At 53.1% G+C, this 22,035-nt stretch overlaps 2 protein-coding genes across 2 annotated transcripts in view; one reads left to right on the top strand and one right to left on the bottom strand.

Annotated features, from left to right (window-relative positions):
- Window positions 1–607: 607 nt before the first annotated feature.
- On the bottom strand, window positions 608–12,709 carry LOC113604922 (uncharacterized). The gene is made up of 6 exons (XM_053201398.1): window positions 12,628–12,709; window positions 10,234–10,320; window positions 6,035–6,099; window positions 5,222–5,384; window positions 4,829–5,032; window positions 608–1,140 (listed from the first exon to the last, which is right to left on the bottom strand). Exons 1-6 carry the CDS (start codon window positions 12,707–12,709, stop codon window positions 884–886), a joined length of 858 nt encoding a protein of 285 aa, XP_053057373.1. The 3' UTR covers window positions 608–883.
- Window positions 12,710–15,655: 2,946 nt separating this feature from the next.
- TAF1B (TATA-box binding protein associated factor, RNA polymerase I subunit B) overlaps window positions 15,656–22,035 on the top strand; it is a 100,605-nt gene continuing 94,225 nt past the window's right edge. The window contains exon 1 of the mRNA XM_053201257.1: window positions 15,656–15,715. Within this exon, the coding sequence (XP_053057232.1) occupies window positions 15,668–15,715 (48 nt within the window). The 5' untranslated portion in view covers window positions 15,656–15,667. The remainder of the gene's footprint in view (window positions 15,716–22,035) is intronic.

Genomic DNA, 22,035 nt, shown 5'->3' with positions numbered 1-22,035 from the left:
GTGTGTGTGTGTGCCCACATGTGTGAGTCCTCCTGGTGGGGTGCGATATGGTCAGGACCTGGCTCAGCCCACACCATTGTGTTTTGTCTTTTTTTTTTTTAATTTTTAAAACGCTTTTTATTTATTTTTTGAGATAGTGTGAGGGAATAAGTGGGGGAGGGGCAGAGAGAAAGGGACAGAAGATCTGAAGCAGGCTCCACACTGAAAGCAGTGAGCCTGGCGCCGGGCTTGAACTCACAGATCGTGAGAGCATGACCTGAGCTGAAGTCGGCCGGCCGCTCAACCGACTGAGCCACCCAGGCGCCCCCACACCGTCGTGTTTTGGAACCGGACTCCAAGGAGGCCAAAAATTCTAAAATTGAACCTGCACTTCTAGGTGAAGCTTATTCATCAAGGTAAGAGGCTAGAACAGAGTGTATTTAATAGTTTGTGAGTTTTTTGATTTATAACTTTTGAATGTGCAGATACAGAGCACGGGGGCTTCCAATTGCCCTGGGCCCTGACAGTGTTCGGGTAAAGTCTGCAAAACCCTGTCCTCCGAAAACACAGCTCAGGAATTGGTACAGGCCGCCCCCTTTGCTGGAATCCCCACCCCCACCCCTCCCCACCCGCTGCTCCCAGGTCGGCCTGGCCAATTCCAGTTTTCTCCTCACGTATTGGCTCAGATTCCTGACTCCCCCCGGGGAGATTTAGGCTCACAGGGGACTTGGGGCCTGCTTCCAGCTCAGCACTCACTCGCCAGCGCGGCTGTGACCGTGCGCAGGCCTGGCTGACGGCAGGAGCCAACGCCCCGAGAGTTCCAGAGCCAGGCGCAGGTGCTGCCCCGGGGGGCTGGCATCACCCGCAGCTCCTCATCCACCTCCGTGCAGTTGCCCAGACACGCTCACCCTGCGTCTGTAACGGGCACACGGATCAGCCAGGCTCTTGTTACAGTGCGGATTCCGAGTCTGTGGGTCTGGGGCAGGGCCTGAGAGTCTTCGTGTCCAACCAGCTCCCGCGTGACCTCAATGGACGGTGCCCGGCTCCGGGGCTCCAGGCTCAGTGCGGCCACGGCTCCCACAGTGTCCTCGGGTGAGACACCTCTTCCTGGGCCTCTGCCCCCATGGGCACCATCTGCCAGGACAGTGACCGAGGAAACACCTTGCAAAAGAAAGAAGGGCCGGAGTACACGGCACTCACCACGTGTCCAACGCTGTGCCACGTGCCTCTCCTGTGCCCACGTCTTGAATCCTCACGACACCCCTCGGAGGTGGTCACAGTCTTCTACCAGCATCCGATGGGGACGCTGAGGTCCCGAGACACCTGTTCAAGGTCACATGACGCTGTAAGGCCCTGTGCGGTCTGGCTCTAAAACCCAGCACTTAACCGACTCGTTACTTGGCCTCTCCAGTGTGAGGCCGGGTGAGGACAGTGAGAAGCCGTGGGACCCATCCCACGCACCCCACGCACCCCACAACCCCTGAGGCTCCTCTGCAGACACGGCTGAAAACCTCCCTCAGGTGTCCTGTGGCTCTGGGACGCTGGCTTCAGACAGACCAGTATTGCAGCACACTTCCCACCCCGGAGGGGCAGCCTAGGGCCTCCAGAGCGGGGGCTGCGTCTGGGAAAGGCCCCTACTCACAGATCTAGGGCTGTCTCATTTTTTTGTTGTTGTTGTGTTTGTTTTCATGTTTATTTATTTTTGAGAGAGAGAGAGAGAGACAGCGTAGCAGGGAGGGCCAGAGAGAGAGGGACTGTCGGCACAGAGCCCAACGCGGGGCTCAAACTCACGAGCCACAAGATCATGCCCTGAGCCAAAGTCAGACGCTCAATCGACTGAGCCACCCAGGCGCCCCAGGACTGCCTCGTTTTAAAACAGTCCTATCACGTGACACCCCAAGCTCCTCCCCGCCAAGTCCCTTCCTCATTGTATGGTCAAGGTCTGTCTCTCCTCTGGCCTCTCCCCTAAACCATGCGCTCACAGAAACAAGGCCATTTCCCTTTTTCTCTGATCTCCAGCTCAGGGTCTGGGGCACAGAAGGTGCTGAACTGACCTGCGTCCAGTTTCCACGAGACAGGCCAGGGGTGCAGTGGTGACGTTTCCAGATCTGGCCACCAGAGGGCAGGAGTGCACAGCAGCTGGGGCGCTGGCTGTGCCGCAGGGACAAGGTGGGGTGGGAGGGGTGGATGCCTGGGAGCCCAGGGTCCAGGCCTCAGGCAAAGGGACCGAGGAAGGCCAGGTGGAGCCAGTCTGGGGCGGGGGACATCTCTGTACTTCCCCTGCCCATTCCAGCCTGAGCTCCAGAGACCTCCTTTTCTCTTCCTTCCCTCCCTGCTGCCCTGCTCCTGCCCTCCTCTCTTGACTCTCTCCAGGTTCCTGGGTCAATCTGGACTCTGTGTGACTTTGGGCCACCCACCTTTCTCTCTAAGTCTTAGTTTTCCCATCTGTGAAATGGGAAAATAATGATAATACCCAGCTTTTGTGCATTTCTCTCCCTGGGGATTTGGGACCCTCAGTGCAGGGCTGTCCTTCTGTCCCCATCAGGCCTCCTGCCCCCTCGTGGATGATGCCTCAAGCCCAGGTCTGTGGTGCTGCTTGGGACTGGATGAACTGGGACCATCACTCTTCCTCTAGCCTAGAAGCTGCTGCAGCCGCTCGAGGGCATCAGCTGAGTCTGATCTGTTCATGAACGGACGAGCAGGAGAAATGAATGGATGGGTAAATGTATAAATGAGAGAAAAATTCATGAATTGTTCAGAGCATCTGCAGCAAAGGAATTTTCACACCCACTGCCTGCAGAACCTAACCCTTTCTTAAGCTTCTTGGAGCCTGGCTTCAAATGGAGTCGACTGAGGGCCTGTCCCCCTTTTGAAGCAGTGACCCTAGGGGACCTGTGGCCTTGGTCTAGGCTGTCCTGGGAAGGCTGGGGATAAGGATTTTGATAACTGTGAGGGTTTATTCTTTCATCTCCGTTCCGCTGCAGGACCAGCCAGCCAGCTCCAGAGGAAATCAGCGGCCAAAGGGTCAGCCAGAGGGGACCCTAAGATGCCCCAATCCAAACCCCAGGGAGTGGGGGCATCGTAGGGTCCCCTCTGGCTGTGACGACCCACAGTCAGACTTGCAAGCCGGGTCCAGAACCTGGGTGACTACCGAGCTCCCGTCCTCTCCTTATGCCACGCTGCCTCCTCAGAAAGGGTTTCTGGGCGGGCACGGAAATGAGACGTGTCATCACCGTGGGTTCTCGGTCCCCAGCTGAGCTCATAGCTTTGTTAGAGCCAGGCCTGTCTCTCCTGGCACTGGGGCCCACCTGTAGGGACTTGCCCGTTGCTGACCCAGATTTCCAGGCCACTCTGTCAACACCTCCAGGGCAGGGCAGAGCGTGGCTTCTCAGAGGCCCAAACAGAACCCATGACCAACATCGCAGAGACCCAATGCACCATGGGAGGACATCCACCTGTCCCAGAGGAGTCCAGTTCCACACAGGGCACAAAGGACTGCCATGGGCGTCCTGGCACCTGCCTGGCTCAGCCCCTCCCCACGAGGCTGTCCTCAGGGAGCGAATGAAGAACCCTGTGTTAGGTGCCTCTCCGCGAGTAGGGAGAGGGTAGCTCATGGACAGCCGAGCCACTTGGAGGCACAGAAATCTTAAGGACCCGGATGGAGAGTGCTGTGGGGGGGGGGGGGGGCAGTTTCTTCTTTGTGACCCTTTCAGTCCCAGGCCCCCAGCTCTCCTGCCGCCCTGGGATGACTCAGAGCCTCCCCATTTCTGCTGCAACCCCCGCCCCCAACCTCAGCACCGGCCAATTCTCTCAGGATAGCTGATCTTGTTGCCACACAGCCTAGAAAATTCTGCCTCTGGCTTGGGGCTCCAGTAGCTGAGCCAGGATGAGACGTGAGTCATAGGGTTGTGTCAGAGAAGCTACATGCTCAGAAGCTACCAGAGGCTGTCCGGGACCCACAGGCCTCGGAGCCACCAGAGCCACAGCCCCCACCCCCCTCCGGCAGGGCCCTGCCCCTCTCCTCCCCTCCCTGCTGGCCTCCCTTGGGCCATGATGTCATCTGGCTTCTCTCAGTTCTTCATCAGCCTGCAGTAGTTCGAACAGCCCCACATGGTCAGTGTCCTCGAAGCAGGGTGGGCCCCGACAGTCCACGGCAGTCCCCAGTTATAAGAGCTTTGTCGGGATGGTCGAGACCATGCCCGTGATAATTCTTTTCAGATTTTGCTTGGATTACAAATGCTCCAGTTAAGATTCTTTGTAAAGAATTCTTGGGGCGCCTGGGTGGCTCAGTCAGTTGAGCGTCTGACTTCGGCTCAGGTCATGATCACGCAGTTCACGGGTTCGAGCCCTGCGTCGGGCTCTGTGCTGACAGCTTGAGGCCTGCAGCCTGCTTCGGATTCTGTGTCTTCTTCTCTCTCTGCCCCTCCCCTGCTCGTGCTCTGTCTCTCTCTCTCTCTCTCTCTCAAAAATAAATAAACATTAAAAAAAAAAAAAAAGAATTCTTGAGCACCCAAACGGTCCCAGGGGGACCCCGTCTGAGAAACATTCAGGCAGCAGAAGTCAGTGACTGGGAACCAGCCTGGCATCTGGTTACTGCCAGCTGAGAAGTACTGACTCTTCTCTGAGCCTCATCTCCTAACTGACGTTTCCTATAGCTCAGACACCTCTGCCTCTGTGATTCCTCTGACAGTCCCAGGCCCTGTGGCCCATCAGACCCTGGGCTTCAGTGGCTGTGCCCAGAGATGCTGCATGGCAAGCTGGCCACAGGCAGAGTCCTCTCTGAGCAAAGGCTGGGCTGTAGGGACGGGGGCAGGGGCATGCCCAGGGCTGGGGGAGGCCTCGGCCTTACCTCTGTGCCGCACAGTCCTCTCTTGTCCCCGGCGAAGTCTGTGTGGTGGTGGGCTGGGTGCAGAAAAGCTCTGCATTTCCCCGTCAAAGACAGGAAGGGAGTCTGGGCGGCACAGGGGGCTGGCCTCACAGGAGGCCTGGCCTAGGGCCCGCAGGTGGATGGCCCACGTACCCGGAAGGGATGCCGGCGGGTTCTTCCCGGGTCCTGGCAGGTGCATTCGCTGTGTCAGCCGCCCTGAAATACAGCCTCAGCTCCCTCCCCGACACCAGTTTTTTTGGAGGAGATGAGGAAAGGGGGACTCACGAGCTATAGCAACCCAGGAGGCCAAGCCCAGAGCTTTCTCCACGCACACACTGCAAGTATAGGCATTCAGACCGGGTGCGTAGAACTCACCTGGCCAAGTGTTTCCTGGAAGAGAGGGCTGGCCCCGGGCCCAGGGCTTGACGGGAGGACATCCAGGACACCTGGGCCTCCTGGCTCCCAGACAGGCCTCCGGCCAGCTCAAACCACAGGCATCTCGAATGCCTCTGAGGCTCACAGTCCACCTCTGTGAAACCTGAGAATCAGGCCATGAAATCAGTACGCTTGGACCTCAGCAGAGGGGTGACCGCCTCTGAAAAGAGATAGGGCTGGACCTATGTGCTATCTGCCTCCATTTCCTCTTCCTAACAGCTCCCCAGCAGGCAAGATCGGAGTGACCCCTCCTCCCACGGCGCGTCCCGGTGGGACCACAGCTGGCCTGCCCCTCCCCCTCCGCCCCACTGCCTGGCTAAGGGACAGGCTCGTGACTCAAGCGGGCCGGTCAACTGCTCCTCCCTAGAATTTGAAGTTTGAATGAGGGACAGACACAGCAAGTGGACGTAGGGGGCCAATCCTCTGGGGAAGCTAAGAGGCAGCTGCCGGCCCCGAGCGCGCAGGCCCCGGGTCAGATCCTGCAATTCCTGCTGCAAAGCCTCTAGAACTGCCTTGGCTGTTGGCCACGCCCAAGCCTGGTTCTCTCCTCGCCTCTGAACTTAGTCTTGTTATGGGCTGAATTGCGTTCCCCCCAATTCATGTATTTAAGTCCGAACCCCCAGTACCTCAGGATACGAGCTTATTTGGAAATGGGGTCCTGGCAGAGGACACGGGCACACAGATAGGGAGAACCCCACATGAACAGGAAGACAGCATCTATTAACCAAGGAGAGACACCCGGAACGTACTCACCCTCACAGCCCTCCAAAGGAACCAGGCCTGCTGACACCCTGACCTTGAACTTCTGGCCTCCAGAACTGAAAATGTGAGAAGAACCAGATATATTGAAGGCATCCTCCCCAAGACTGCCACATAGGAGTCCTGCCTGAGTCTCCAGGCTGCCAGCCCGCCCTGCAAATGTTGAATTTGCCAACCCCCATAGCCACCGAGGCAACTGCTTAAAATAAATCTCTCTCAGCCTCAGTCTCTGTGTCTCCAGAGAACCCAGACACCGTCTCTCACATTTCTTTCCGATAAATTAACGTTTGCTGAAGTTAAGTTTCACCTCTTGTAATCAAAAAACCCCTGATACGACAGAATGAGTGATTTTTCTCCTTTGATGGAGTTTTTTTTTAATTTTTTTTTAATGTTTATTTTTGAGACAGAGAGAGACAGAGCATGAACGGGGGAGGGTCAGAGAGAGAGGGAGACACAGAATCCGAAACAGGCTCCAGACTCTGAGCTGTCAGCACTGAGCCCGACGTGGGGCTCAAACCCACAGACCGTGAGATCATGACCTAAGCTGAAGTCAGACACTCAACTGACTGAACCATCCAGGCTCCCCTGATGGAATTTTTTTTAATGCTATTTTTTTTTTAAAGTGCTCATCTGTAGGGCTAAGAGCTTGTTCGAGCATGGAAACCAAGGCTGGCGACATCCCTCAAATACAGTCCAAGGAGCTTAGTTAATGCACATCGAGGTTATCTGGCTTCTGGCAAAGGCATCCCATCAAGGAGGTGACGATATGGGCCGTAACAGTCTCATGCCATTAAATATCTAAGTGGTCCAACTCCCACATTCTGATTCCATTTTCACCAAATGAACTTCTGTTTCCTAGAAACACAAATGCACTAATTACGCCTAGGCAGAAAGTTGGTCTTCACGACGTTCGTGTCTCACTAGGAAAGGCTATGTTGACATTTTATACATCAGTCATGTGAACTGGGTCAGGATGACTCCTTCTTGGAGAAACGGGTCCATCCTGGCAAGCTGACAAGTCTGGTTCTGAGCCCGCAAGACTGGCACCCTGGCCGCTGCAGTAGCCTGTCTGGGAGGGAAGCATGCCTGTCTGTTCCGGCTGGGCACCGGCCCTCCCTGACCCGCCCACATTGGCTCTTCGCTGAATGTTCCTTCCCACCACAGGATGAGTTTAAAGATGGGTTTTGTAGAGGGTCCAGGCATGTGCCACACAGGCTGCCTTTTACTGCTACGGTGCAGTCAGAGATGAATCTTAATGGAACTTTTAATAAATCGGCTCTCCCCCAACAGTCTCCCCCAAGGGACAGAGCCCCCTGGTCTCTAGGCTCCCCCGAGGAAAGGCCGCCATGATTTTTAACCATTTGCCACTGGGTGGCTTCCTCCAGAGTGACACTCCCTTGAGCCTTGGACTGTCTGTCTCTTTTCCTTCCTGTTACATGACCCTATGCCCACCGGCCTCTCCTCCCCAACTCCAGGACCTTTGCTTAGCCTCACCTTGGGTTGCAGGGCCAACAACCCACCTTGACCAGGAGCCATCATGGAGGGCCGTGGACAAACAGCTTCTGCTCCAAAGCAGAGCACACCCTCAGCCCCGACCCAGGGAGGCACGGCTTCTGCTGCTTTGGTGCCAGGACACTGCCTGCCGTGCCCACCGAGTCCCTCCCACACCTCTGTCTCTCCTGTCTTCTCTCCCTTCCTTTTGCTCCTGCAGGGCTGGGGGCTTCACTACTCACTACCTCCCTCCTGCTTCCTCAGGCTCGCTCATCTAGGATGTGCCCTGACCGGACAGCCTGAGGCCTGGCCTCGGAGGGCAGCCCCACCAGCTCACCCTGCCCTCGTCAGAGCCCCAGTTTCTGTGTGCTCTGTCCCGGCCAGCCTGTCATACCTACTTCTCAGCCTGGCCTGGCAGTCACCTGGAGCTCTGCCCTGCACCCTGACTTCTCACTCAAGCCCTGCCTCTGCTTGATTCAGAACCTTGGCTCCAAAGCCCAACTCCAGTCCTGCCTCCGATGACCGGGCTGGGCATCGGTCCCAGGCAGGCTGATGGGAGGACAGCTGGAGCACTGGTTCCCCGTGCAATGACAGATTGGGTTGTTGTATCACCCACGGTTTTCCTGCCCCTGGAGGATGACGGGGCCGCAAAGACAAAGAGACAACAGCAAGTGAGAGTTCACGGACTGTTTGGAAGCAAATGGAGGCAAGATGACTGATGTAATAGCACCGAAGTTTCACATAAGGGCCTGCAGAGGAAGACGGGAGCGACAAGGTCAAGGGCACCCCACAGAATAGCTGACGACTCTCAAAGCACTTGGAGTGGGTGGAACCACAGAAGCCTGGTATGGGAAAGAGGGAAGTGGTGGAAAGTCTTTATTCGGGGAGCTGGACCCCCAGTGAGTATCCCCTGCCATGTAGTGAGGAGACATCCCCTCCTGTCCATGGGAGGCCATGGAAAGAGTCTCTGGAGAAAACTGAGCCCAAGAGGCCCAGGCTTGGAAACGGGCTGGGAGGGCAACAGGGGGGAGGGGGGACAGACTGGGAGCACGTCCAGGTCCCAGGATCAACCTGGCCAGCCCTTGGCCCCTCCCTCTGCTTCGCCCCCTCTAGCAGACGCCATCCAGGTTCCACACAGATGCCCCGGGTCCCTTGGACTCCTTCCGGATGCCCCTCCGGGGCGTCTGCTCCTTGCGCTTCCCAGGGCTTGCCCAGCAGCTCACCTGGGAGCACCGGCCTTGGGCTCCTGAAGCCACTTGATGGGCATTCGCTCAGTCCCCAGGGTGGCCCTTGGCCAGTGACTAGCTGGTGATCCAGAAACTTCCCTCTGAGCCAACTCAGCTGGAGCGAGCACAACCCCGTCACTGTGGCTTGGATCTCAAAGAGCTGAAGTGCTCCCTAAGGGCTCAAGAGCTATGACCACCAAGGCCATCATCCCTGATCCCACATGCTTACTGCTTTACACATGTCACTTCCTCTTCTCAGGAGGCCACCTTCTCTTTTAAAGACTGTCCCTTCGCTTCCCTCCGTATGTCCAGCCCGCCCCCACCTCCTTGCTGTCCCCATTCTGAAAAGCCACCAGTGAACACCACGCTCCGTCTCCTAGATCCCAGCCCAGCCCCCCATCAAGATAGGCATATAGACAACATGCCACAGTGCTTGGCGCAAGTAGCTGTTCTAGAATGATGTGTTGAGCGCATAGATACGTGGGTAGAAAGCTACCTTTGGGGTTTCACAAGAACCATACCTTAGTTTCCCTGATCTCTGGGGACCTTTAACCTCAGTGCCCCCTGGCTCCCAGGGCATTGCCCAAGTTGGTCTGATCACTAATGTTACCGCAATGGCACACCTTCCCCACCCCATCCTTCACTGTGTAAGTGTCCTGCACCCTCAGGGCCTCCTTCTCGTCCCACATGCCCCAAGCCCACATCCATTCCCGGCCTGGCAATCACTTGCTGCTCCCTGTCTGCCTGACATGGGCGAAAACCTCTTCCCTTGGCTCAGCCTATTGTCTGGTAGAAGAGAATACACAAATAATCACATTTAAAAGCACATTTCTAATCACGTGGCTAGCTTCTAGAAAGTCAGGGGGTGCTACTGAAAAGCTTTGGGGGTCAGGCAGGAAGACTTGAATTTGGGACCAGTGGGGCGCCTGGGTGGCTCAGTCGGTTAGGCGTCCGACTTCGGCTCAGGTCATGATCTCACGGTTTGTGGGTTCAAGTCCCGTGTGGGGCTTTGTGCTGACAGCTCGGAGCCTGGAGGCTGCTTCCGATTCTGTGTCTCCCTCTCTCTGTTCCTCCCCTGCTCGCGCTCTGTCTCTCTCAAAAATAAATAAACATCAAAAAATTTTGAATTTAGGATCAGTCCTTCCCTCCCCCCCCCCGACTGTGTGGTTTCAGGTCAATAACCTCTCTGCCTCCATCAGGTCCTCAACTGGGAAATGAGAACACCTGCCTGCAGGGTTATCCTGCAGATCAAAGATAATCCATACAGGCTAAGTGCTCAGCATAACTACCGCACTGAGGGGGCCTTGAAAGTGGCAGGGATTTTTAAGAGTTGCCACACTCTTGCAGGTGGCATCGTATGGGATGTGACCCCAGACAACCAGCCGTGGGGCTGATATGCAGGCGACATCTCAATTTCAGACACTCACCAATGTCCCTGTCATCGTCCCATGTCCACCTCAAACATGCACTCTTTACTTGTGGGGTGACCTTGGGCAGCTCTGGGATCCCCTCTGGGCCTCAGGTCCCTCCCCGGGAACCACAGAGTCACAATAGTGATGAGGTCTCAGAGATCTTGGACCAGGGAAGCTGTTTCTACACGGGACAGGTCTGTGCCAGTCTTGGTGCCAGCGCTGGGGGCCCGGAGGGTGGGCCCTCCAAGGAGGTTCAAGCGCAGAAGTCTCAGGAACGCCGACAAGGCAGCTGGGAGAACCTTGGGGCACTGTGGCCCCTGCGGTTTCCTTGTGGTTTCTCTCACTGACACACGACACGGGCTGCTGCATGAGACCCTCCGCTCTGCCTCCTGAGGTCCTCTCCCAGGACAGGACTGAGGAGCTGATGTCACCAAGAGGCCACAGGATACAGCAGGCAGTCCTGCCCCACCGCGTCCTGGCTGGGAGACACTGAGCAATTGAACTCAACCTCTCTGCAAAATACAGCAAGCAATTCCTGCCGTGCAATTCTTGTTCAGGGGATTAGCAACGCGGTCTGTAGTGAGGAACATAGCACCTTGCACAAAGATGCTCAGAAACAGTAGCCGATGTTCCCTCATCCAAGAAACAGCGTAACTAAGAAACAAAAGCCTCCCACGCAGGCCACAGACACACCCTGATCCACCCAGAATGGGGGTCGCCTTAACTATCTCCTTCCTCTAGCGAATCCTGCCTGGACAACCCTTAGGATCCGCGGGTGAAAACCAGGGGCTCACACAACCCCCAGGCAAAGGTCGCTGGCTTCTGGGAGCCAAAAAAAAAAATGGACACAGAGTCCCCGGGGCCCAGCTTGGCGACGCTGAGGAAGACTAGGCTGCCCAACCCCGGGGGAGGGGACGGGGTGTGCAGGTGTCCCAGCCCGGATTCCCCCGGGGGGCTGGCTTGGGAAAGGCGCAGGGCAACCCGGCAGGTGCTCACGTCCGCAGCAGGTGTCCTGGCTTCACCCACCCCAAGGAAGCGGATTATGGGAGCGGCCGGGCACGACGGTGAAACTGAGCAGACAGGCCGCTCTGCGGCTAATGGGCGTGGGGGCGGGGGTGGGGCTCACGCCCACTCACACGCGCATGCGCGCACACGCACACGCAGCCTCACCCACACGCTGACTCCGCAGTTTCCCGAGCCTCTCGGGGTTCACGGCCGCTCCTGTCTAGGGCACGAGGACGCTGGTTTCCCTGTGTATGCGCTTCCTAGCGGCAGGACTGTGCGTCGTTCGGTGGTGACTCTCCTGGTGCAGCTAGATGCCCAGAGGAGGCTTGCTGCGTGGACGGAGGGGTGGGTGACTGGGGGACCCGGGGGGATGGGGGGGCTGGGTTAAGGCAGTGGTGACGCCGCTCTAATGAGGAACTTTACTTAGAGACGCTCTTGGTAGTGACCGGAGACCCCCCTCCCAAGAGCCCCACTTCATGACCTTTTAAGCAACCGCCAAGTGACAAGCAGAATAAATAACAGTTCGCCCCCTCCTTTTCCCCTAGAAACCTTAAAGGGCACGTCTAACGTGAATATTTAGGAATACAACATTTGAATGTGGTGGGAGTGGATTTTCTCTTCTGTCTTAATGAAAACGTTATGGGTTTTGCCACGCAGAAAACCGTGTGAATGTCTCGGAAGTCGTGTCATTGATTTTCACAACAGGTACCCAAATCCCCCTCCCCAAATATTGGGAGGGCACACGCGCTCTCTCTCTCTTTCCCTCTTCTCCCCTTGGTCACATGTTTATAGTTGCAAAGCTGATCAGGCAGCCAGAAGCACCGAATTCTGGTCCTGGCCCCCGATCTATTAGGATGTGACTTTGGCAGCTCGTTAACCACCGATGAGCCAAGTTTCCTCTTCATTTAAATATACCTGCCTCCCTGGGTTCTTCTGGGAACTAAGTGAATTTAGGTTGGTTTATACTTTTCCAACTGGGCCACAGATTCACTTGAGAAAGTTCCAGAACTGTATTGAAGGCTCATGAAGCCATAGGATAAACGTGTCCCCCCTCCAAAGGGTCAGAAGATCTGAAGAAATACTATTTCATATTCAAACAAACGTGAATTTGTAATAGAGAATAGTGTTAAACAGATAGTAATTTTTAAGATTAAAAACTGGGGCTTCAAAGATACTCCACATCTGGAACTCCTAGCCCCATCTCACCCCGGCAGAGTTTCTTCCCTGTTGTGGGTTGAGTTGTGCCCCCCTGCTCCTGAAAGACAGGTTCTTACCCTGTGAATGTGACCTTATTTGGAATAGTAGGGTCTTCGCAGATGTAGTCCAGTTTAAGGTAAGGCCGTTAAGGTGGGCCCTTAATCCAGTATGACCGGTGGCCTTATAAGAAGAGAAAATGCCATGTGGAGACAGTGACACACACGGAGAATGGCAGGGACTGGAATGACACAGTTACAGGCCACGGAGTGCCAAGGATTGACGGCCAGCAGCTGGCAGGAGGCAAAAAAAGGGGTTCTGCCCAGTCTCCGAGGAAACATGGCGGACAGACACCTGGATTTGGGTGGTCCCGCCTCCAGGACTGCAAGGGGTACATTTCTGTTGTTTTAAGCCGCCTGGTCTGTGGAACCTTATGACCGTAGCTCCAGGAAACTAACACCCCCCCCCCCCGCCCCGACTTCAAAAAATATAAGAAGCTCTGAGGTTGGCCAGAGGGAGCGGGCAGACCCATTAGGAAACGAGGCATCGGCCCCCATCAGCTGTGTGACCGTGGGCAAGTCATTTGACCCCTCCGAGCTCAGTTTCTGTCTCGTGTGTGTGTCCGGCCTGTTCGGGGCAGATGCTCTGCCTGTGTCCTTATTAATGTTTGCTGCTCCTGTCCCGCTGTTAGTGTTTGTAACTGTAACAGCAGCATCCAGATCGGGCCTCACGTGGTGGCCGGGCCTCAGTGTGGCAAGTCATCCCCTTCCCGCTTGTCCTGGGGGAGGGATGGCAGGTCAGGCTTCTCCCTCAGGTGCCTGGCAGTGAGGCCGCAGGGATCTCATGGCCCAAGAGCTCAGAGAAGGTACTGACCACACTCGAGGGGCCTTTTGCCTGCCTCAGCCACCAGGACAGAAACCAGCGGAGGGGGCTTCGGATCAGACCCCAGAGAAGTTTCTCGTGCGCCCTGCCCGTGGAGGCGGCACTGAGAGGTCTAGTCCACCTGTAGGTGCCACCGGGTGCTGGTGCCTCCCTGTTCTCAAACCAGCCAACTACACGAGTGGGCAGGGAAGGTGTTCTGGAGGAAGTGAGGTTCAGCCAAGCCAAGGAGGGTGTCTGTTTACTTGTGTGCGTTCTCCATCGTCACTGTACCTCAGCGCAGGGCCTAGCGTGGAGTCAGTGACTGGTGAATATTTGTGGCGGTGAATGAAGCTCGGGCGAAGGAAAGGGAAGGCAATTCCTCCTGCAGGGATGGTTCCAGTGAAGTCTAAGTGGGAACAATCCAGGCATCAGCAGGAGCAGTGCCTGGGGGTCGGGGGGGGGGGGGCAGAAGGGCTGGGGGGCCGAGGGCCTTCCCCACCCCATCCTGATGGAGGCCCAGAGGCACTCTGAGACGGTGCCCCCAACGCTGCCATGGCTACTGGCTAGACGAGGCCTCACTCTTGCCCCGTGGAAGGTTCTGGAAATGATCCCACAGAAAAGGGTATCTGGCAGGCCTGGTGCTTGGCAAGGCAGCTGGCACATGCTGTGGTGTCTCCCAGTGGCCTTAGTCTGAGGGCAGCGTCCCCAGGGAGGCCGGCCACGTGTGGCCCTCCTCCTGGTAGGAAAGACTGTGCTCTCTGCCCCGAGGATGCGTCTGAAGCCACAGCCCAGGGGCCTGTCGAGGCTTCCTGGGAATGTCTGGGTGCCATGGCAAAGGTACCACGACGAAGGTGGCGTGTGGCCTCACACGCCCGGGGACCCCCTTTCTCCAGAGACCTGGCTTGGCCCAGCCATCCCAGTGAACCCTGTGGTAAAAATACTATGGCCTTTGAGTCTGGAGAGCCCTGTGGCCCAGTAGGTTTCTGTCCCCCCCACCCCCCTACACTGCCTCCTCTTCCAGATGGAGGCAGAAGGCTCTTTGGAGAGATGCGGAGAGCAGACTGGAAGTAGGTCTCCTTTTTTTTCCAGACTGTTCTGGAACGAATCCCCGGTCACTTTTGCCTGGAGCCCACGCAGACCCGTGAGCCCTTCCGGCCAATCTTCGTGGACTCCAGCTGGTGAACTCCATGGATGCAGGGGGATCTCCTGGAGTTGTCTCCCAGTGGCGGTACAGTGCCCTGGTCCCTTGGGTGGCACCTCAACACGCAAGTCCTCCTGGGGAGTCCCGGCCGCCCCACTTCCGCACTCACTGACCATCTCTTAGGAGACCCGCAGGCGAACTTCTCATCCGTTTGGTGCTGGTCTAACAGCTCCCGTGGCGGGACGTGCCTCTGACACAAACGGGTGCCTGGCGCTGTGGAAGGTGCCCTTGTACCTGCTGCTGACTATCTCCCTATCTCCCCGGCTGGGAAGGGCGGCGACCACATCAGTGATGAGGGCGCCCACGGAGGGCGGTGCCCCCTTGGAGAAGGTGCAAGGCTGCCATTCAAGTTCATAGTGTTAACAGCTGCCATTTTTTGCAACTATTAGGCGCCCAGAGTTTACATCCATATCCCCAATTCTTAGGGCATACATAATTATCTTCTTCTTTCAAATTATTTTTTAAAATGTTTTTATTTATTTTTGAGAGAGAGACAGAGCATGAGCAGGGGAGGGGCAGAGAGAGGGGGAGACACAGAATCGGAAGCAGGCTCCAGGCTCCGAGCCGTCAGCACAGAGCCCGACGCGGGGCTCGAACTCACGGACCGTGAGATCATGACCTGAGGTGAAGCCGGACGCTCAACCGACGGAGCCACCCAGGCGCCCCAATTATCTCCTTTTTTAAAAAGATGAAAACCCGAGGCCCCAAGAGGTCAAGCGGTGTGCCCACGATGGCAGAGCTGGTCACCTCAGGCCTCCGTGGCCCCCAAGCTCACCCTCATCCGCCACACCACACTGCATCCCAGCAGGGCAGCGTTCTGCCCAGCTCCACTGGGTGGCCTCAGAGTTAGTGAGACCCTATGGGGAGAAAGAGGAGGGAGAGTCATACATAACAATGTAGGAACAGGACAACCGGGACCTTTCCCTTCCAAGGGCGAAAACCGTCTTTGCCTGGAAGGAGGCCCTGGGCACCCCCCAGTGGGCTGTCCTGGCAGGGGTGGGGTGTCGGGACAGGCGGGCTGGCAGCGTGGGTCTTCCCACCCAAGGTCCTGGGCCGCCAACCTTTAGGATCAGCCCATTGGTGGGTCAAGGGTCTACATTTGGTGCAATGAGGGCTCGCGGCCACGAGGTGGCGCCCGCACACCTCCCCCACGGCCAATCGAGCCCACTGGAATTCCACGAGGAGACTGGGGTCTCCTGGAGCCTTCCAGAACGCGCAGGGCTCAGTGAAGCCCGGGATGTGGAAGGAGCCATTAAAGCGGAGGGAGCCCTGTGAGCCCCGGCAGGTGAGAAAGTGCGTCTTGCAGACAGCCCCCAGCCCTGCTGGGCCCGAGCCTGGATTTGTGGGAAGGGTCTTAGTTTTAAATCACGGTTCTCCGGTTGTCACGGTACCTCGTTCTTGTCATTTCACACGCCCCAATATTGTTGTTCAGAGAATACGGGTAGGTCTGTGGGCGAAACTGGAGGGACAGGTTTCTGAAGAGTCAAGCCTTAAAAGCCAGGATGAGGTGTTTGTTCAGGACTCAGAAGACACAGGGAGCCACGGAAAGGCTACGTGTGAGGGAAGGATGGAAACAAAAGGCAGGTAGGTGACTAGGGAAGAGGCCGTGTTCTGAACTAGGGCCCTGGGCAGAGAGGAAGTTAGTAGAGACTCTACCACTGCCCCTTTTTCGGAAGCCTTTGGTCTGCCCGGTGCCTTCACTATCTAGCTCCACATCCTTTTCTGGATGGCCACCCAAGGACACGTCCTCCCAGATCAATGCCCTGTACCAGCCCTGAGCCCAGGCTCCGTCTTCCTATCAAGGTGTATCCTCCTTATGTCCCATTCTTTCAAAACTCTGCTAAGAGAGAGCGGATAAGCCCGCCAGTCAGTCTGTGCCATTGTAAAAAAAAAAAATTTTTTTTTGGTTAACATTTATTTATTTTTGAGGGAGGGAGAGAGACAGAGTGTGAGCTGAGAAGGGGCAGAGAGAGAGGGAGACACAATCTGAAGCAGGCTCCAGGCTCGGAGTTGTCAGCACAGAGCCGGCTGCGGGGCTTGAACTCACAAACTGTGAGGTCATGACCTGAGCCAAAGTCCAGCGCTTAATTGACTGAGCCTTCCAGGCGCCCCCGTATTGTATTAGCAGGTGACGTGTGTGCACACAGCACTATCTGGTGACTGTAGGGGTTTTAACCTCCCGGATTCAGTGTCCTAGTCCAAAGCAGTGACCCATCGTGAATTTCAGGCAGAAAGGCAGGCCCATATTTGAAGATGGCCAAGTATGTGGGGGGGGGGGGGGGGAAAGCCTTCTGAAGTGCCTCAAATTATATCTGAGAAATAGGCCCATTGTAATAACCAGTAAAATCAGTTTCCTTTGACCGTGGGACTTTTCTCTGGTGCTCAAGGCCATCTCCTGCTTCATTCACAGGGACGGCATGTTGACCGGCTGGTCTGGTATTAGCATTCAGCTCTGCCCTGTCCCAGATCCCTTTACTGAAACTGGAAGGTGGCTACAGTTTGAACTCAGAGCGAGGGACCATCTTGTGGCTCAGTGAGATGAAGTCAGGTACACAAGGTTCTGTGATAAATCATGACAGCCAGCTCAGAACTGTGTCTGTCTAGCTCTGAGACTGATGGTATATACACATATACACATGTATATATATCTATGCATATATATATATACATGTATATATATCTGCCTTTATAAGAAGAAGTCTTACTGTTATTTGCCGTAATAGTTTCAGAAAGAGGAGCAGATTAGCTCAGTCCAGAATTACCGGCATTTGACAAAATCTAGTGAGGCTGGTGTTCTGTTGGTGAAGGCTTTAACTGGGATGCTGTTAATGCTTAGCCATTGAACACTTCAAACATAATCCAGATGTAGTTTTAAAAACTGATAAATCTAGGGCGCCTGGGTGGCTCAGTTGGTTCAGAGTCTGACTCTTGGTTTTAGCTCAGGTCATGATCCCAGGGTTGTGGGTTCAAGCCCCGTGTTGGCTCAGTGCTGAGCATGGAACCTGCTTAAGACTCTCTCTCTCTCTCTCTCTCTCTCTCTCTCTCTCTCTCTCTCTCCCTTTGCCCCTCTCCTCAGCTCATGCACACTCTCTTTAAAATAAAAAATAAATAAATAGACAACACTAAAAACAGAAATCCAACTACATAAAAGTTAAAAAAGAAAGAAAAGAAGCTTTTCAATGTCGACATGACATGCTGAGGGAAAATATTTGTAATATACATGAAAGATAAAAGACTGATATGATTGATATTTGAAGAACTCTTTAACACTTGGAAGACAGACCAAAATTCCAATAGGGACCTGGGCCAAAAGACCACAAACATATAATTCACAATGAAAGAAAATGGCCCGGAAACGTATGAAAAACATGGTCACTCATAGAGAAATACAAATGGTGACAACACTAAGATAGCACCGTCACCCATCAGATTGGCAAAAATTCCAAAGCTTGACAACACACCATATTGGAGAGGCTGTGGAAGAGTTGGCATTCTTGTACCTTGCGAGTGGAAATCCAACGGTAAAACCCTACGGGGACTTGACAAAACCAGACTAAATTAGACACGCATTCCCCTAGCCCAACCCTTGCCCTAGCAATCCCACTTCCAGGAATTTATCCCGAATATGTGTTTCCAACACCATGAAAATATGTATGTACGTGGATATTCATTGTAATATTATACGTAACAGCAAATTATTGGAAACTGCCCCAATGCCCATAATCTGAGACTGCATGAATTAGAAGGGGTACACCCATAAAATGGGGGGTGGTAGGCAGCTGTAAAAAATTGTGAAAGAGCCCTAAAAATTGTTATGGAATGATTTCCAAAATATATTAAGTAGAAAAAAAATAAAGGGTATATACGACATGCTATCTTTTGTGTAAGAGAAACGAGACGATATACATAAATCTGCTTATTTTTGCAAAAAAGAAACACGGGAGAGGTAAACTAGAAACTAAGAAAACAACCTAAAGGAGTCGGTGAGAACAGATTAAAAGGGAAAGGAGAGAGAATGGTATTTCTCTGATTGCATCTTTTTTTGCATAGTTTTGACAAACTTTGGAACCTTGTTCACGTGTAACATGTTCAGTAAATAAAGTCTAGTCAGTATGAATGGGGAGGTCATCTGTAAAATTGAATAAAGCCTAAACGACAAAACTAAACTATGTATCAAATGGATAACACAACCACACATGAAAAATAACTAATTCAAATAACTTTGAACGCAGTACTTTATATCCTCAGTCTAAACACAAAAGGAAGTGGAAAAAAGAAAATCTTGAACTTTACTTAATAATTTTGTGGCTGGTAGAGACATGAGTGGAATGATTTTGAAACAAGTTCTGTGTATCTTAAGACGGAGAAAATGGGTCCATATGTTGATATTAGGAGCCAGTTTTCACTGTGAGAGAAGAGAGACATAAGTAAGTACTGGAGAAAGGTCAGTGGGTTGTTTCCCAGGCACGAACGAAGTACCACAGACTGAGGGGCTTAAACAGTACACATCTACTGTTTCACAGTTCTGGAGGCTGGAAGTCCAAGATCAAGCTTGGGTTGGTTCCTTCTGAGGGCTGAGAGCAGGAGACTATTCCGGGTCTCTAGCCCAGCTTCTGGTGGTGCACTGGCAATTGTGACATTCCTTGGCTTGTGGAAGCATTCCTTTCTTCACACGGTATTCTCTCTGTGTCTGTGTTGACATTTCCCCTTTATATAAGGGCGCCAGCCATATTGGATTAGGGCCCACCCTAGTGACTTCACACTAACTTGATCATCTGCAAAGAGGCTCTTTCTAACTAACGTCATATTCACTACTGGGGTTCGGCACTTCAAGCATCTTTTGGGGGGAAATAAACCCCTAACAGTGGTGAAAAACTTCATGGCATTGTGTAGAAGTGTTAGAATGAGCTTACGCTTCAAGAAAAAAAAATCCATTTCCACGCTCAACTTCTATGTCACCTCAGCAGCACCAAGCCCCACAACGTCCAGATCTTGGTTCTTAAATACCATTCTCCATTAAAAGGGACCAGGATTTCTTGGGGAAGTAGGTGATTTCAGGGCCGAGAAAGGAAAAGTACAAGATGAGACTGGAGCTTTTTGCTACGCCTGAGAGTAAAGGAAGTGATGTACAAATGGTGGGGACATGTCAAAAGCTCAGTGAGCACGTCCGCTTGGAGAGGATGTCCCTGGCCAAACCTGGGACAACTTGAGCTTCAAGAAGGATGACGACAGCCATGGATGATGGCACATCGAATCAACAAGAACGCACGAGTTCTAAAAAAATGAAACATCCACGTAAGTTGGGGGAGATGGGAAAGCTTTTCTTTGCAGCAGAAAGACGACAGATGCAGACACGCGGGAGCTCGAAAAGAAACATTTCACAGCCATCACTGAATAACTGATTTGAACAAGGATTCTAAAACCATGGAGTGAAAGAGTGTTGGAGACCAGATATTTGCAGTCTCAAAGTATCTCCCCAGAGATTACTCAGTAATTACAAAGAGACAAACACCATGATCTTGGCCATGGAGAAATCTGGAGGGCACCACCTTCACCAAGTGCTTGAAGCAAACATGAATACAGCAGGACGGTCTGACGTGACGTGCCGCCTGATGTAAGGCCTGGAGAACGCAATGTCAGTCAGGCAGCATTCTTGCCAAACTAATGTAATCTGAGTCAAATCTTGAGGAAACGATCCCACAAATGCAAATTGAGAGACATTCTCAAAAATAGCAGGTCTGTATCCTTCAAATATGTTGGTGTCATGAAAGATAAAAGCTGAGAAACATTTCCGGGTTAAGAGAACGAGATTTTTTTTTTTTTTTTACAGCAGCTTATAAATTTACTTTACAATTTACCTAGAAGTATAAAAGCTCCTGGAACAGCTAAGTTAACTTTTAAAACTGAAAGGAAAGATTGACCCTACCAGAAATTAAGACAACTCTAAAGCCATTTTATTTTATTTTTTAACGTTTATTTATTTTTGAGACAGACAGAGACAGAGCATGAACGGGGGAGGGGCAGAGAGAGAGAGGGAGACACAGAATCGGAAGCAGGCTCCAGGCTCTGAGCCGTCAGCCCAGAGCCCGACGCGGGGCTCAAACTCACGGACCATGAGATCGTGACCTGAGCTGAAGTCGGAGGCTTAACCGACTGAGCCACCCAGGCGCCCCTAAAGCCATTTTAATAAAAATAGCACTAAACAGACCAACAGACCAAGGCAAAAGAACGGGGCAGATAGACCCCTGAATATTTAGCAACTTAAAAGAAGAATTTGGCATCATTATCAATAGGGAAAAGAGTATCTATCTATCTATCTATCTATCTATCTATCTATCTATGTAGGTAAATGGATTGGGAAAATTGGCTCCTCATACAGAGAAAAAAACCGATTCTTACCTAATGCCATATAATCTTTTCTAAGGAGAGCCTGGCATTTTACAAGAAAGAACCCAGAAAGGCAGGCAAACGTACTCTGCTAAATTCATCAGTAATCAGAGAAAAGGAAACCAGAACAACAAAATGTTGGTTTCCCACACCACCGGGCTGAATAAACCAGGTGCCAGGAAGGGGCAGGAAGTGGGGAAAGGCCCTTATTCTGCGTGGTGAGAGTGTGAATTTGTGCAGCCATCCTCTGGAGTGATCTGGAAATTTTTAATTGAATTCCTTGACCTAATAATTCTAAGATTTCTTTTTTTTTTATGTTTATTTTTGAGGCAGAGACAGTGCACAAGTGGGAGAGGGGCAGAGAGAGAGGGAGACACAGAATCCAAAGCAGGCTCCAGGCTCTGAGCTGTCAGCACAGAGCCTGATGCGGGGCTCGAACCCGCGAATCGTGAGATCATGACCTGAGCCGAAGTCCACGACCTGAGCCCAAGTCTGCCGCTCCACTGACTAAGCCACCCAGGCGCTCCCCCTTAACCTAACTGTAAATGAGATTAATCCAGTATATGACCCAGCTATTCCACCCCTCCACATGGACAAGGATGTTCTTTGTGGCCTCGTTTGTGGTGCCTTCCACGGGGAAGCTCATGATTGATTTCAGGTCTAGCTAGGTCAGACCAGATTCACAAGGAAGCAATTCAAGAAATCAGTCATGTTAAAGGACAGCATCCAACCTGAAGACGCCTCTACAGGCCAAAGATCAGGCAATCTGAGCATTAATAAGGTTGATAACTGCAACTAACGAAAACAATCAGATGTGTTTATGTTCATGAGTTTGCAACGATACCAAAAGAACAAAGAAGCAAAAACAGCATTGGTTACTCCTTAGACGATACTAGGGGACCGCTGCATTATTCTGAAAGTGGATACATAAGGAGAAGTAAGTATGTTTCCCGCTTTTCTGGTATGAATCGTACCTCAGAGTTAAAGCAAATAGGTGACGAAGGAAAGTTTCTGTTTACATACATATTCCAACGAATAAACGAACAAGGAATGATAGAAATGAAAATATCTGTGTTGTGGCCTGAATTTTGCCTGCCCCCAAATTCACATGTTGGAGCCCTATCCCCCCGTGCGGAGATAGGGCCTCAAGGGAGGTCGTTAAGGTTAGATGAGGGCATCAAGGGGAGGCCCTCATCTAACAAGGAGAGGAAGAGACGC

Source organism: Acinonyx jubatus, chromosome A3, assembly GCF_027475565.1.
Source record: "Acinonyx jubatus isolate Ajub_Pintada_27869175 chromosome A3, VMU_Ajub_asm_v1.0, whole genome shotgun sequence".
NCBI classification, from domain to species: Eukaryota; Metazoa; Chordata; class Mammalia; order Carnivora; family Felidae; genus Acinonyx; species Acinonyx jubatus.
This window is presented reverse-complemented; position numbering and strand designations above follow the sequence as displayed.

Bases quoted from the DNA above. Each gene is read 5' to 3' on its own strand.
- LOC113604922 (XM_053201398.1), bottom strand. From the start codon at position 12,709: ATGTTTCCTCGGAGACTGGGCAGAACCCCTTTTTTTGCCTCCTGCCAG. The intron at 10,321-12,627 runs GTAACTGTGTCA...AAGATCTCTGAG, and splicing joins TCCTTGGCACTCCGTGGCCT to ACCTCATCACTATTGTGACT. The intron at 5,385-6,034 runs GTGAGTACGTTC...CCTGATTCTCAG, and splicing joins TCCTTTGGAGGGCTGTGAGG to GTTTCACAGAGGTGGACTGT.